The sequence below is a fragment of the Papaver somniferum genome, unplaced genomic scaffold (assembly GCF_003573695.1).
Source record: "Papaver somniferum cultivar HN1 unplaced genomic scaffold, ASM357369v1 unplaced-scaffold_114, whole genome shotgun sequence".
In the NCBI taxonomy this organism is placed as follows: domain Eukaryota; kingdom Viridiplantae; phylum Streptophyta; class Magnoliopsida; order Ranunculales; family Papaveraceae; genus Papaver; species Papaver somniferum.
This window is the reverse complement of record NW_020620381.1, coordinates 2,624,540-2,641,792: the sequence shown is the minus strand read 5'-3', so window position 1 is coordinate 2,641,792 and position 17,253 is coordinate 2,624,540. Positions and strand designations below refer to the sequence as shown.

Here is a 17,253-nt window from a genome sequence, read left to right as displayed (position 1 = left end):
TATTTTTGGACGTGTAGTTAAGATTACAGTAGTTTTGGACAAACTATTGCATCAAATAATGTGGTTATCCAAAAATATAAATATAAGAATAAATAAAGAATGATATTATTTTCAATACAAAATAATCCAAAATTAGATACAGAATAATATAGACTTTAATACTGCTAATCGAGAAGTTAAAAGTAAAATTTTGGATATTTTCCTAAAAATATCCCAATAAGACAAAGATAAAATAATATTTTTAGGTTTTTGTTGGTAAATATAACGTTTATTCCAAAGATTGTTTTTCATCTCCCTGTATATTAGAGCTCATTCCAAGACTCACTCATTCGATGCCGCTTTGCATTTGTTTTAATTTTTAGGGTTTCAGTTTTTATAATTTTGCGGTTGTCTTTTCCGCTTCTTTTCTTTGCATTTGATTTATTTTTTAGGGTTCCAGTATTTATGATTCTTAGTCTGATAAGCTGGTTGTCTTTGGTTTTGCAGATATAGTGAAAAGTTTGTTTGGTTGGTGCCACTTCTCTACCATGAATACAACAACTCGGATAAAATTTCACTCGCTTTACATTCTTTCTCTTCGCCGTAAACAGGTTTGGAGGATTCTTGATTTATTTGGAGCTGATCCCAAAATAAGGAAAAATCAAAATCGGGTTACTCGATTTGAGCTGATCCCGTAGGCGTAAAAAATGATGGTGTACTCTCTTAGCAGTTTTTTTTTTTTTTTGCTACTTTCGGTTTTGGTTACATCTTCAAATCCATGAAATAAAAAAGAACGGCTAAAGAATACTTTTAGGAAACAGGTTCTTCGGTCTAAACCTTTAAGTCCTATTTCATATACTTGCAATTGTCATCTTTATTCTGGGAAAAACAGGCAATTATCTTATTTTGGACGGTACACAAGATGAGGTTGACAATCTCCCATACTACTACCTTTGACGCTTTTTAATCATTAAATTTATAATGTAGGATTTGCGTTCAATGAGAGGTTTTCTTTCCAGAGAAAGAAACCGAGCATTAAAATGTTTAATCTGTTCCTATACTCAAGGTAAATCAGTTTGTATTCCCTTGGCGAGCCTACTCCAACCTAAGGCCTGTAGTGATTGCTCATTTTCCACCTTTTTGAAGAATTATCAAAGTTCCCTATTCGATATGTTTGTTAACCCTTCCAAGTATGTTTATGAAGTACTTTATACGTTTCTTTCTCCAAATGTGTTTTGTTTTGATCATTCCTTGTATTCATTGTCTCTGGATTTACATTCCCGATTTTATAGTCATCTCAAATCTTCAGTGTATGTTGCATGTACGTGACTTTAACAAGATTAAGTAATATCTATAAAAAGCTCAATGGTGTAGTTTTTGCTTCTGGCCACACTCTTAGTTTCATATCAGTCGTTATTACGGTGTAGGAGGCATCACGCGATTGTTTTCTTGATTCTTTATAATGTGTATGTCAATTCGTTTATAATGGCTATGCCAGTGATTCGATGCAGGCTGGACCAACGGTAATTACAAAGATCTATGCATTTGGTACATAAACTTCGATATATCAGCAATATCAATATTAGAGGTGGCAAAACTAATCTTGTCTTTTATGTTTTTGTTTTCTATGGTTGTTATTTGGTTTTAACCTTCAATTTTACTTGTTGTGCAGTAGCCTGGTGTAGATGTGTAGATCATCAAAATCAGAAAACTGAAGCATGGCTTTGATGAACCCGTGTTATTTGTTCGAGGGTTCGAGTGATGACCTGGGTAGATACTAACAATTTTTTTTTTGTTAACGCCCTTACACTCTGAAAACTATTTTGTCTCTGATGCTGCATTATGTTCTTTTCTTTTTTCAAGTATGTGTGTTATCTATTCCTTTTCGTCGCTTTAGCAATTTGCAAATTTAAATGTGGTTGCATTAAAAATGCTCGGTAGCGGCACCATGATAATGCTTCTTAGGAACTTGGATATTAGTTGAGGACTACTTAAGAATGCAACTTTTTGATGCAACGACATTATTTGATCCAAGTTGTAATACAAGAAGAGAGGAATTTTTGTGATAATGTATGGATACCACATACTAAAGCAGAAAATATCAATGCAACCATGTCTACGATACATTTGGGTTTCCATTTTCTTTTTAACTGGAGAACTAGGGTTCGATTCATTTATTTTTCTTGTTTTAAAGAGTGATTAAAAGATCACAAACACAGACAAAAATCCGGGTTCATAAATTTTCTAGAACACGTTTAGGTAGTTTGAATATTCTATATTTAGATTTTTTTTTTCTTTTGCTAACTCTGTTATCTGTTATCTTTGTTTTTTGTAATTGGATCTGTGATTAAAATAAGCTGGCATAAATTGTTTTTATCTTTGTTTTTTAATGCTGACATTATGTCTAACTCCTATAAGTGATTTTCTTATTCTCATGGATACAATATCTATTTCAGGGGCAACCAAGTTACTGAAAGATTTAAACAGTGTGGTAATTTCTTGTGGTGACAAGGAAAGAAATACACATCTGTTTGAAAAATAGCTGGCACTGCAAAGTTAGGTGGCTTGATTGTAAAAAATCCACGGGATTATATAACATGTAATTTATGTGTTTACAAGATTATTCGTGAGAGCACTTACTACTCATTGTGTGGCATCACAAAAACCACGGTGCGTATGAGAGGCTCTAAAGAGGTTGAACATAGTGTTAATATATTTAACCTTATTCGTACATGTAGGCACGAGGTTCACTTGAAGGTAAGAGATAATAATTCGTGCACAATTTTATTGTTGTAAGAACAACTACAAAATTTATTGTATTGTAACTTTCTAGAACCTCTTGAGAAGGTACGGTAAATTAATTGTGCTTATTACTATGTAAATAGCATCGTATAGGAAACCAGACAAACGTATAGAAAACCAGACAAACTAATGCCAAACTGGTAATGTTTTTCTTTACAGGAACCAGAAGAGGCGTTGACGGCGCATTATAATATTTATTTCATTTTAGTTCTTACGGTTTTGGACTTCCGGCTTATATTCAGTTCTTACTTAATACTTATTTCCAGTAGAATAGAATATTTAACCATTGGTTTTGGACTTCCAGATGGTTATTTTACTTAACCATTGATGGCGACTATATGCTGAAGCAGATTCTCAAAAATAATTGAAGTAGCAAACTATTATGGTCATATTAAAGAGTATATATAATATAATGCTCAGGAAAAAGAAAAAGAAAACCAAAAAAACATATTATGGTCATATTATCAGCTAGCTACACCCCCTACTCTAATTCAAAAAACTAATCTCGATTTTTTTCTCCGGTTTACATTGGTTTTCACACCTTAGCTTTTTATCTACTACACCAAATCTCAAGGCCTATGCCTGACAATCAATTTGGGAAACAAGGCAGGTTGTAGACTGATGAAGATCGAAAAACTTTGTGACTGATAGTAATCAATTTTAAATAAAAATTATACACTTAATGAATTTCATCTGATTTATTAAATTATTTTGTGGTTTAAACAGTAATTTTTATTACAAAGTTTTATCCAGACGAATGCTTTTTTTTCGGACAAAGAGGGTGGAAGAATGCTAATTCGAAGTTCATTTTCATTGTTGTCTCCCTTGAAATTTATATTTGTTTTGACCCTTTTTCTTTTTCTTGCACACTAACTAAGGTATTAGCTTATTGATATTTTAAACAATATTTTTATTTTTTTAATGAAGTTAAACAGACCCGTGCATCGCACGGCTGACAAACTAGTTGTACTAATTTAAAATCCCCCACCTTCCAGTTGTATCTACATATTGAAAAACTATTGCAGGATATTTATGCATACAACTAGCCTGGCTTATAATGCCAAGAAAGGAATTACTCCTATAAGACTTTCAGATTGCTAAGATAAGAACTTAGATACATCAAGCCAATCAAAAAAAAAGAAAAGAAATTCAACTGCAGCAACACTCAAAATCCCCTGTTTCATCGATCTCAGGTTGATCACCACCCGTGTCAGGATAGGCAGGGCCCATGGCAGGATTGGCACCACCCAACTGGTACATCATAGTTATGTCAGGATAAGCAGCATCCATGTTGGGACCGGCACCACCCAACTGGTACATCATACTTGTGTCAGGATAGGCAGCACCTGTGACCGGACCGGCACCACCCAATTGGTACATTGTGGTAAAATCAGGTCCGCAAATGTTTTGCAATGTATTCCACATGTTTTGGATATCCTCTAATTAAGTCCGCTAATTTATCCAACCATTCTATAGAGTTGTTGAATGCATCCATGATCTCCATCTTTTCATTCAGTGTTGCCCTACCTCCATTATTGATCTTGTTCCTGATCTCGTACGCGTAATTCTCAAATGAGTTCCTTGCCTCCACCTTCTTCTGAACTTTTTGATCTTATAACTTGTACTGCTCAGCCTTTTGAATCAACCCATCAATCTCATCCTGCGATAACCTTCTTATGTCATCTGAAACTCTGATACTATCTTTATTCCCTGTCTGCATGTCCTCAACAGTAACATAGAATATACCATTCGCATCCACCTCATAGCACACCGAAAATGGATTACCTATATCAGAATTTTCCGCACAAAATCTTGTTAACTCAAACTCACCTAACAAGTTCACCTAGCAATAGCCAAACACTTCTGAACAACTACCATACACTGTTGGAACAAATCCATGTTCAACTGTTCAAACTGAGCACGGCTTATGGATGCATGAAAGTCGACTCCTTCATACAAGCTATAAACTTCTATGGCTGCCCAAGTAGTGTATGTGAGGATCCTCTTGGCGCTGTTCTCAACCTGCTAAGAGCCATTGGGCTTCCACTGATGTCCTTTCTGTGTTGCGTCTTGAACTTCCTAACAAAATGCTCTAACATCCTGTCATCAAAGTCTTTCCCTCCCAGATGGGTATCTCCGTACATAGCCTTGACTTCATAAGTATTATTGTTAATATTGAGTAGCGAAGCATCACAAGTTCCACCGCCAAGATCAAAGATAAGAACATTCCTGGCAGCAGCCCCAAAAGCCTTCTTCTCAAAACCGTATGCTATTCCAGCCGCTGTTGGTTCATTGATGATCCCGCAGTACATTGAGGCCAGCAATTTCCCCAGCATCTAAAGTAGCTTGACGCTGAGAATCATTGAAGTAAGCAGGAACTGTAATAACAGCATCCTTAACACTTGAACCAAGATAAGCTTCGGCAGTTTCTCGCATCTTAAGGAGAACCATGGCTGAAATTTGCTCACTGGTAAACTGTATTTCCTTTCCCTTGTAATTGACTTGAATCATGAGTTTATTCTTTTGGCCAGCAATTACTTTAAATGGCCACATCTTGATATCTCTCTGAACGAGGCTATCGCTTATTTTCCTCCCAATCAAACGTTTCACATCTGCAAAACACAAAAAAAAAAATATTTAGAAAAAGTAATAGTAACTCTTTTCCAGAAACGGAGGGAGTATGAAACTACTAATGTGTAAAAAACTAACAGGGCCATGAATTGTAGACATTCAACTGATGTAAGGGTGCCAGAAAGCTTACTGAATACAGTGTTGGTAGGATTCCTAGCAATTTGATTTCTAGCAGCATCACCAATCATACATATGGATTCGGTAAAAGAAACATAAGAAGGAGTAATACGATTTCCTTGATCATTAGCGATAATCTCAACACGATCATTCTTCCATACTGCTACACATGAATATGTTGTTCCTAAATCTATTCCTATGGCTGCTCGTGCCCTCCTTCCAGCCATTGCAAGCCCGTGGTAAAAACACTCGCAATAAAATGCCTATTAGAAATAAGATAACTAGCTTAGAAACTTGTGGTGAAGGGTTGAACTCATCATATAGCTAGTTACTCAAATGAAGTCCTTGCTTCAGCAGGTACACTCCAAAGGAAATTTTTTTATTTGTCGTATATGTATATTGGTGCAACCCCAAGCAAAACAGTAGCCCTTTAGCAGTTTTATTGGGGCAAGTTGTACATGATTTTCATAGCTAACTTAACACCAGAGAAAACTAAGGACTTCTACACCCAAAAAGCCCGTCAAAATATGTAAATAAAGAATATGGCCCTGTATATCAAATCTTTTAGTTTTGGATGCGCTATTTGCGGATAAATGTTGAAGCATCAGAGACCCTAAAGAATTGTAAATTCATGCCTGCTCATAAAATTGGATACGTTGACTTGGGGTTGATATATTTTGAATGCGAGCATAATCCAGATGATCCAAATACAGAGATTTAGTTGTGCACTGTAACTGTTTGTGAATTTGTCTAACAGAACAAATTGCGAAAAAGTTTCATCCCTTCGTCAAGGAAGTGGTATATGCTGGTGCATCTTCGTCTTCTACTGGTGCTTTCTTATGTATCATTTTCCAAAGAAAGAAGGTAATTCCTCTCACTATCTCTCGGTGATTCACATTGGTTTTATTACAAATTATCAATTGCATACATGTGTTCGCACTTTTTATATAAAACCTGTCGGAATATCCACTGGAGTATCCAATAACTATGAGCTATGAGTTTTCCTCTGAATTAGCGTTTAGTAGAAAACACAAGAACAAGAAAGAACAGAACACCCCATAAATCAATTTCTTTGCATATATCTTGCAATTATAATTGCAACTGAATCTACAAGCCTCCAATACCCAAACCACCATTTTTGTTTCCTTGGAAGCAATATGAAAAACAGGCCCCAAAATCCAGCTACAAACCCCAAAGCAACAATGCTATAAAACAAAAACTTCTCTTTTGCGTCCTCAACTTCACTTGCGTCTTCTTGATCATCTTCTTCAGAATCCTTTGCAACGTTTTGTTCACTCTTGCAAGAATTCCGAGTAGGGAAACCACACAACAGATTGTTACCAGCAAATGCTGAACCGTCTAAACTCAGTGTATCAAAGTGAGTTCCTCTAGGGATCCTGCCACTCAGGTTATTGTTTGATAAGTTGAAATACCCAAGAGAGTCAATTGATGTTAAAGACTTTGGGATTTCTCCAGACAGCTTGTTGAAACTCAAATCCAAAGTGTCTAAACCTGTCATGTATCCGACTTTATGTGGGATTCTACCTGATAAACGATTGTGTGATAGATTTAGCATGGAAACCCCTTTCAGAAGACCTATCCCTTCTGGGATGTTTCCTTCAAGAATGTTGCATGATAGATCAATTCCTGAACTATAGCTATGTAGGCTTTTAAATTGGATGGTTGTCCCTTTGATGACCATTTACAGCTGGTACGCAACATCAAAAATATGCTCCGGATCCGCAGACACATAGGAAGCTGGGTCATTTATTCTACTCCATAACATCTTCCAGTTTCCTATCTGTTTTGGAATTGGACCAGAGAGATTGTTTATAGACAAGTCGATGAGTTGCAGATTGTGTAAATTGGTAATCTCAGATGGAATTGATCCCCTGAATTTGTTTGACCTTAGAGAAATGACCCCAAGACTGTTGAGTGATCCAATGAAACTGGGTATACTTCCTTCAACATTGTTGTTCCCCAAGTTGAGAAATTCCAGATTCTGAAGTTTTTTGAGATTAGGAAAAGAACCATTAAGGCTGTTGTCATTTAATAGAAGAATAGTGAGTCTTGTTGCATGTCCAAGCTCATTTGGAACATTTCTACTGATATTATTCCAGCCAAGGTTTAGAGATTCAAGGAGACCGCAGTTACCCACGCTCGAATGTATAGGCCCAGACAGCTGGTTGTTGGATAGATCAAGGTCACTTAGGCTTGGTTTGGAATAATTATCTGTTCGACAGAATGTGGATGGTATTGAACCCACCAATTTATTCCCAGATAAAGAAACATATGTAGCACCAGATAATCTTAATCCAGCTTCTACTGAGATTTCACCACTAAATTTATTGTTTGATAAATCAAATATGTAAGTATTTTGTGTTGGAAGAGGAAGAGGGCCATGCAGATTGTTATTCGATATGTTTAAGCTTACACTTATTTCAGGATCCGAGTCATTACCAGAATGAACTCTATGGGGTAATTTTCCTTGGAAGTAATTTTGTGAAAGATCTAAACGAGTGAGAGCTTGGAGATTAAAGATACAAGAAGGGATAGTTCCTGTTAGCTCGTTGCGAGACAAATCTAATTTTTTTAAATTACCCAAATTACAAATGGATGGTGGTATGTATCCTTTCATATTGCATGATTTTAGCTGCAAACTCTCTAGTTGAAATTTATTCCAGGGAAGTAGGTTCTGGTCTAATACTACTGTTAACTTATTTGAGTTAAGATTTAGAATTGTTAATTTTTAATTTATTGATCAAAGAGATTAAGGAGGCTATTCCACCGAAAGAATTTTGAGACATATCTAAGTGATTGAGGTTGTGCAGCTGGGTAATGCAACTCGGTATCGTTCCTTTTAATTGGTTGTGTGCTAAATCAAGTTGCATGAGAGAAAGAATTTTGCAGATTGATTTCGGGATGGGTCCTTGCAGACGATTTCCACTCAAGGTGAGAAAATGTAGACTGTTTAATTTGGAGATTGATGAAGGAAGGTTACCTGTGTTTAGATTAGATATCAGCTGAATACTATAAATTAGATATCACCTGAATACTATAAATTTTTGCTGGATGAATAATTTTCTAGAAATGCCTGTGTTTTGTAGCTTATTTTAATTGGTATATATAGATATCTTCAATTATTTGAAAATTCAATTAAATTCAAGATTTGAGTACCCACAGCATTATTTCATTTACTAGATAACTAGAGTGTGCTTGACTTAGATGCATTGCCATATTGGTCCAAACTCGAAACACATGGTGTTGTTCAGAATAGTCTTCAGTGAAAAATCTAGGCGATATGAATGAGTTGAATGGGTGAGGTCTGCAGTCAATGAATGAATGGAAATAATAGATATTATGGATGTGAAGTCTTTGTCTGGTCATTGAATTTTCAGAACCACTTGTTATTTAGTGGGAAATGATTTTGTTGCGTTGAAAATGATTTTGTTTATGGAATGATGAAGTGATTAACTACTTGGACGTTAGGTTTATTGACTAAACCAGATTATCTGTATTCACTCACAATTTTAATTTACATGCAGTAACATTGATAGTAAATGCCTTTTCCCCAAGTTAGCTGTAAAATTCTTCCAATTAATTATTCCCCTGTGATGTCAGTTTGCTAGGGGAAGCATAACATGTATCTTAATGTCTTACAGTACTAATTAACTCTTTGCTGTAGTGTTTACTAGCAAATGATAAGGCCATATCGACTACTACCATTGAGCTAATATTTGTCACCTTATCAATCACAGGACTACTATTGCTCGCAACTGTTGGCATTCTTCTCATTAAAACCAAAGAAAGTAGCAAACTCCGACTACAGAACCCGAAGCAACCATAGCATAAAACAACGACACCTTTTTTTTTTGCATCTTCTTGATCATTTTCTTCCACTTCATTTGTATCTCCTGGAGCACTCTCACGAGTGATCTTCGTAAGCAATCTAGGCTCAATTAATGTATCAAATTAAATAATCCCCTCTTGGGATATTTCCACTCAGTCTATTGTTTATTTTAAATTCCAAAGATATAAACCCGTCTAGTACACACCTACTGGCATTCAATGCTTTTATCTACTGGGATAAGAATCCTACTGGCATTCAATCCTTTTGAATGATATTTTCAATTTCTTCTTCATCTTATCTTATCTTTTTTTATAAGACAATTTTTTTTTTTATTTTTTTTTATAAGACAATACCTTTAGCTTAGTTTTGACTTCCTCTTATCCCGTCATCTCCGTTTGTTTCGTTTTCTTGATTTCCCAGATTTGAGAAATGGAAACGAACCCAAAGAGTCATCAGGAGCTATTGGGAGCACCAGGGATTAAAGGAGGAAAAAGGGTCACGACTGCAGCAACAAATGGAGTTACTGATTTCATTAACTCAATTATTTCAACCACAAAACAAGAAGTAACAGATCCTTTCTATGTTTTGGACTCGGTACAGATTGTTAATCTTATGGAGAAATGGAATCATAGTCTTCCTACTATCAAACCCTTTTATGCTGTGAAATGTAATCCTGAACCATCTTTACTTTTTACCCTTGCTTCGTTAGGAGCAAACTGTTCTTGCTCTAGGTGTTTCACCTGATCGTATTGTTTTCGCGAACCCGTGTAAGAGTGAGTGTGATATTATTTACGCGGCTACCGTTGGTGTCAATCTTGCTACATTTGATTCTACTGATGAAGTTGAAAAGTTGGGAGAATTTCACCCAAAATGTGGGTTGCTGATGCGTATTAAGCCACCTGAAGATGCAGGTGCTCTGTGGCCGTTAGGTGATAAATACGGTGCCTTGCCAGAAGAGTTTCTTTCACTGCTAGAAGCTGCTAATGCTGCGAATTTAATTGTTCACGGGGTTGCTTTTCATGTTGGTAGTGGTGCGAGACACGCAAGAGCATATCGCGCTGCAATTGCTGAAGCTAAAACGGTTTTTAATACGGCAGCAAATCTTGGTATGGCTAAGATGCATATACTTGATATCGGTGGCGGGTTTACTGCTGGTTCACAGTTTGAGGATGCTGCGATTACTATTAAAGATGCTCTCAGAACTTACTTTCCTGATGACCAAGACTTGATGTTGATTTCAGAACCAGGCCGGTTCTTTGCCGAGACAGCATTCACGTTAGTCACCAACATCATAGGTAAACGTGTTCGAGGAGAGTTGAGGGAGTATTATATCAGTGACGGCATATATGGTTCTATGAATATTTTGTTATATGATCATCATACCCCTCTCACGGCGAAACCATTAGCATATACATCAAACCCTGATAATCCTAACTGCGCAGGAGTGAAGACATATGCCTCTACTGTATTTGGGCCAACTTGTGATGCACTAGATACAGTTCTTAGAAATTATCAATTGCCAGATCTAAAGGTGAATGATTGGCTTGTTTGGCCAGCTATGGGGGCCTATACTGCATCAACTGGTACCAGTTTTAATGGTTTCAATTAGGGCTGTCAACGGGTCGGGGTCCTCCCGGGTAGTACATGGCCCAGAACCGGACCCGGTAAAGGTCACGGGTAATCATCGGGTCCGGGTACCCATCGGGTAAAAACACAAACTTATATCAGTTATATGACTTCCCAATTTTATGGCTCCTGAGTACTGAAAAAAGATTATTCAACACCTGAAAAGTGACCATCTTTAACATACATACAAAAGTAGAGTAAACTTGAGTTTAGAATCCTTAGATTAGGAAAATCAAAGTTACTTTCCTAGCTATAAGTAAGAATCTGCCATTATATATGATAAATATTAAATACAAAAGTTGGCAGACATTTTTTTAGCCGATAACTACAAGTAACGCTAGCCCTAATGCCTAATATAGTCTGTCGTATTATAACCACAAAAGTTGACAGACATATCATTCTATAAAGTGTAGAAGCCCCAAAAGATAAATGCGTTTCCTTCACAAGTACATATACAAAAAAGAAGGATGTAGTTCGCACTTCTCATGTTCTTTGGCTATGCCTATATAATATATATATACCAAAAAGAAGTTCCAACCAGTTCACTACAGATTTCACCATCATATTTCCAATTGTTGCTGCAAGAAAAACAAAAACAGTTGATCATATTCAACCAAACAACGTGTACAAGTAACCATATCACAATCAAAGACCTTGCCTGTGATGACGCAAGAGTTGCTTTTGCACTCACCAAATATACAACTAGCTAGGGCCAGGACCACAAGCAAACATTAAAATTCCCCAATATACAACTACCTAGGACAAATATTGTATAGACAGACACAAGTCAAACTTTCTTATACTGTACTGCTAATCACATTTCGACAAAGTTTAAGGAAAAACAAATTTGTGCATTCCAAGGTTAGCTGGTTATTTTACCTTAAATTGATAGTCAGTCAGTTAGACAATGTGCGATGTTGCATCATCATCGTCTGACTCGAGCTCCTCCATTGCCTCCAAAAGAGTCTGAAGTGAAGTACTACCTAACCCAAATCCCTCATCTAACACAATAAAATAGTTAGTTGACGTACAAGAACCATAGTAAATGAATCACTAACTAAAATTGATATAATAGCAAACATGAATTGAATATGTTACTTACTCTTCAGCGCACTTCTTATCCAATCTTGTGTGCATATCAGAGCTTCAATTGTTTCTGGAAGCATTGAAGAACGAAATTTATCTACAACTCTACCACTGGTGCTGAAAACAGATTCAGAAGCCACCGATGACGCAGGAATTGCTAGTATATCACGAGCTATCACTGCTACAATTGGATACATTGGTCCATGAAATTTCCACCACCCCAAAACATCAAAACTAGAATCATTCAGATCAATACCACTTCCTTTTCTAATAGGGTGAACATCAGCTGATAGGTATTTCTCTAGATCTGTGCGAACAACGTCATGTTGTGAACTTTCTTCCATAAATGCCATCAAACCTTTCCTTCTAGAAGTAAAAGAACTTTGAGAAGATGAAGTACTACCACTACTACCAACTGAATCTTCCATGTTCACTTGATTTGTCGAAATGTTTGCTGAGTATACATGAGCTGAAGAAGCATAATGTGTTGCATATTCATTATACAATCTTTTCAAGACTTCCATAACTTCTAACTTCTTCTCCTCGCTGTTACCAGGATATATTAATGGGAAATAGTAATCCAATAATTTCATTTTAAACCGAGGATCTAAAATGGAAGCTATTGCAAATGTTTTACTAGTAAGTTGCCAATATCTTTCAAACTTTTTCATCATATTCACTGCCATTTTTGAGATTAATGCATCATCGGAATCACACCACTCACGAAGTTCTAAATACAAAGAACAAGCAGTATCAAAATAACGATTAACTGTCACGTATGACATACCTGAAAAGAGAATGGTGACTTCATAAAAGAACTTCAAGCAAATTGAAAGACTACTTGCATTCTTCCAGTCTTCACTCGTTGGAGCAACATTAAGAAAATCGGGTTTAATCTTCCCGAACCAGTTAAATGCTTCCCGAAATAGAAGTGCTGTTGCAAGCATCAGATAGGTAGAATTCCACCTTGTATCAACGTCTTGAATCAACTTTTTATCAGGAGCATTGACTTGCAAGCAAACTTCTTTAAATTTTTGTTGTCTTTGTGGTAAACCTCTAATAAATTTCACTGAATTTCTAATTTTCTGTATTTCTTCTTTAATTTGCAGCATCCCATGATCAACAATAATGGCAACTACATGAGCAGAACATCGAACATGGAATAATTCTTCATCCAAAAGTAATCCATTATCTGGTTTTAGCTGAGCAAGAAGTTCACTTACCACGACTTTGTTAATTGAAGCATTATCCAGCGTAATTGAAGCTATCTTCCTATATATATTCCACTTGTACAACTGCTCCATCAGTACCTTTGCAATGTTAACTCCAGTGTGTTGCACATCCACAGCGTTAAAAGATAAAATTCTCTTGTGAATCTTCCATTCTTCATCAACATAGTGAGCTGTCAAAGCAATATAACCTCTATTCTGAGTGGTACAAGTCCACATACCAGTAGTAAGGCTTATGCGACTCTGTACCTTACTAAAAATCTCGTACAAATGCTTCTTTTCCATTTGATAAATCTTTATGCAGTATGACTTCGTAGTGTTCCGCTTCACAAGTTTAATATTGGTTTGTAATGAAGTCAGCACCCTTCTAAAACCAATGTACTCTACAAATGAGAAAGGGAGTTCATGCAAGATAATCATTCTTGCAATACAATCACAAGTTACTTCTTGGTTAAACTTAAAGTTGTAAGCAGCTACTGACTCATCTTGTGTTTCACTATCTTTCAAGAACATTTGGTTAATTTGTTGTTGTGCTCCTTTGTACGCCATACAACTATTTAGATGTTTCCTCAAACTGCTTGTCCCATTTTTGCTCTCCGCACTAATATTCCTCTTGCAGTGCTTGCATTCTCCGTGTGATTTCCCTTTTATCAATACCTCTTGAAATTCAGCCCAATACTTTGAGGTTCTTTTGCGTTTACGTGTAGGTGACGGAACCACATCTGTTGTTTCCGCTTCTATATGATCAGAATCAGAATCACCAGAATCACTTGACTCACTGGTTACAGTTTCTACTTCTTTCGGCTCTGCTGAGTTTACAACTTTACTCTTCTTTGCAGCCTTCGAAACGGCAGCTTTAGGAGGCGGCATACACGGGGATTTCGAAACGATAACTTTAGTCTTCTTTACAGGAACACAATGATCACCAACACTACTTCCTGTTTGACTTTTCATGTTGCCTCTGCAAGGAAAAACCAACAAACATCTGTATCAGCCTATCAGGTGTCATAAAGTATAAACGATAATAAATTTAACAAGCATATATATTATACAGTAAGGAAAAGACAAATGTTCCAAGCATATACGCATAAATAGCATACGCATCAACCACACACAAGCTACTGAAAACACCCAACCTTCGAGCTATCATTGATTTGCTCTTGTGCATGTTTGCTGCAAGCTACTGAAAACACCCAACCTTCGAGCTATCATTGATTTCTCACAAAAACAACCATAGAGTTCACATATCATTGAGATTACAAGGATACCCATTCAAGCATAATAAGTTTGCCTTGTCTGTGCAAGAGAAATCATCAAGAACAAGGAAAAAAAATTGATACAAAAAAATGAAAGAAATTAAACAGTAGACTAATAAGAGATGAGCGATTCATTTCAACTAGACAATTACTAGATAAGAAATAGTATAATAAGTTAATAACTAGACACAACAACAAATCTAGACCGGCCTGTTTGACAACTCTACCCACAAATCTAACTTCACTAGCAGCAACAATTAGAGCCATAAGTTCAATTATTGAATTTAGAGAAATTGAGCACACCAAATACTGATTAAAATTGAGAAATTGAAAGATACCCACTGATTAAAATTGAGAAATTGAAAGATACCCACTGATTAACCTTTAAGAATTTGTAGAGTAGCATATCATACTTTTCTTTCAGTGAAAGAATTTGAGAAACAAAGGATTTCCACTTCGTAGTTGCAGGCAGAGGCAGGAGAAGAAAGTAGATCGGAAATTCGGAATGGGTGGTGAGCTTCATCCTTTGCTTTATACATGACCTAATTTTCGCTGGGGATTTTATACAATTACCCTTTATGAAATACCCGAATACCCGCGGGTACCCGACGGGTAGGATCCGGATGGACCCGTTCATAAACGGGTATATATGGGTAATTACCCGCCGGGTCCAAAGTGGTTAATGGGTCTAATTTAAGAACCCGGAACCGGAACCGAATCCATCGGTTCCGGTTCTGAACCCGGTTAATGGGTACCCATTGACAGCCCTAGTTTCAATACCTCAGCAATACCTACATACCTTTCTCATTCCATTCTCAAATAAGCCTCCTCCTTTATAGTTTATACTACCTAAGTTTTAGAAAAAGTAAAAGTATCTTTTTTTTTAACAATAAGTCTAGATTTCCCGTGATTTTTTTACGGTGATATCCCCGCATAAACTGGTGGGGCCCACTGAAAAACAAAAATCCACCTCCCTTTTTCTCCTGGTGGGGTTTCCGGACTATGAGTGTCGGTGAATTCACGGTGGGTATAGCATCAGTGTTTTTTAAAGGGTCAGTTCGGATAAAGTTCTTAACAGTATCAACAAACTTTCCGGTACCTCACATAATTATGGCCAAGATGTTTTACTGAAGACTACTCTGCACCATGTGTTTGGACCAATATGGCAATGCATCCGAGTAAAATCTTGAATGTAATAATAGGTTTTTCAAATAATTCATCAAGTTGAAGATATCTATATATTATCTATTTATGGGTGTGAAGTCTTTGTCTGGTCATTGAATTTTCAGAACCAATTGTTATTTAGTGGGAAGTAATGTTGTTGTGTTGAAAATGATTTTGTTTATGGAATGAACCACGTGAACTTTTTATTTATAGGCTAAACCAGATTATCCAGGACACCCATTGTTTGCAACTGTTGGATTTGTGCTCTCTAAAACCAAAACCAAAGAAACTAGCAATCCAACTCCAAATTCATATGCTTGAGACCTGTAAGCTATAATTCACTTTCTAATCATTAACAACATTTTTTTTAAATGTACAGAAGAACTAGAAAAACATTACGTAACTCAATTCCTTAAGAAGAATCTTACAATTCTAGTTGCAACAGAATCTACGTAGAAGCAAAACGAAGAACATGCCCCAAAATCCAACTGCAAACCCCAAAGCAACCATAGCATAAAACAACAACATCTCTTTTGCATCTTCTTGATCATTTTCTTCAACTTTATTTGCATCTCCTGGAGCATTCTCACGAGTGGTTTTTGTAAGGAACACACATGACAAATCATTACCAACAAAATCTGAGCAATCTACGCTCAATGTATCAAAATGATCCCCTCTAGGGATTTTCCCACTCAAGCTATTGTAAGATAAGTTTAAATACCCAAGAGAGTCGATCGATGTCAAAGACTTTGGGATTTCTCCAGACAACTTGTTGAAACTCAAACCCAAGGAGCCCAAACCTGTCATGTTTCCGACGTTCTTAGGAATTACACCAGATAAGTCATTGTGTGATAGGTTCAGCATGGAGAGCCCTTTCAATTGCGCAATCTCTTCTGGGATAACTCCATCCAGGATGTTGCACGATAGATCAAGTCCTGAACTATAGCTATACAAGTGCTCCAATTTGGTCACAATCCCTTTGATCACCATTAGCAATTTTATATCAGCATAGTAACCAAGAGAAAATGTATCATTTGGTCTGCTTATTAGCATCTTTAAGTTTCCTATCTTCCTAGGAACCAAACCAGAGAGATTGTTTACCGATAAGTCTAGTATCCGCAAATTATTCAACTCAGTAATTTTTTCCGGGATAGACCCACTGAACTTGTTTGACCTCAATGAAATAATCGTAAGACCATCCATGAGACCAAGAAAACTTGGTATAGCGGAGAACTTCCAACCACCGAATCATTTGTATGCAGTTAGTGTTGGTTAAACTTCAACATAGAAGTCACTAACAAGCTGGTTAGGACAAGATTAGGAAATTGATGTAATCCTAAGGGAATTAGAAGTCATCTAGTTCTAAGAAAAGGAAAATACATGTAATAAGGTAATAGGACTAGGAAAAGGAATTCATAGTTCTATATATATATGATCACCAAAGTTGTGGTTGATCATATGAGCAAGATTAGAGCTTGTGTTTAGTTTTGAGAGATTTTCTAAACATCAATAA

At 36.4% G+C, this 17,253-nt stretch overlaps 1 protein-coding gene, 1 long non-coding RNA gene and 2 pseudogenes across 3 annotated transcripts in view; 2 read left to right on the top strand and 2 right to left on the bottom strand.

Annotated features, from left to right (window-relative positions):
* The window catches only part of LOC113328786, a 7,376-nt gene extending 6,694 nt beyond the window's left edge, over positions 1–682 (top strand). For both annotated transcript variants that reach the window (XR_003349554.1, XR_003349553.1), the window contains one exon: positions 487–682. This is a non-coding gene — a long non-coding RNA (uncharacterized LOC113328786). The remainder of the gene's footprint in view (positions 1–486) is intronic.
* Positions 683–4,620: 3,938 nt separating this feature from the next.
* Positions 4,621–5,756, bottom strand: LOC113328838 (annotated as a pseudogene).
* A 110-nt stretch (positions 5,757–5,866) lies between these two features.
* Positions 5,867–10,988, top strand: LOC113328815 (annotated as a pseudogene).
* Positions 6,593–7,231, bottom strand: LOC113328837 (putative receptor like protein 25). Its single transcript, XM_026575838.1, has one exon. It carries the CDS (start codon positions 7,229–7,231, stop codon positions 6,593–6,595), a length of 639 nt encoding a protein of 212 aa, XP_026431623.1.
* Positions 10,989–17,253: the final 6,265 nt, after the last annotated feature.

Coding starts and splice junctions, on each gene's coding strand:
- LOC113328837 (XM_026575838.1), bottom strand. CDS start 7,231: ATGGTCATCAAAGGGACAACCATCCAATTTAAAAGCCTACATAGCTAT.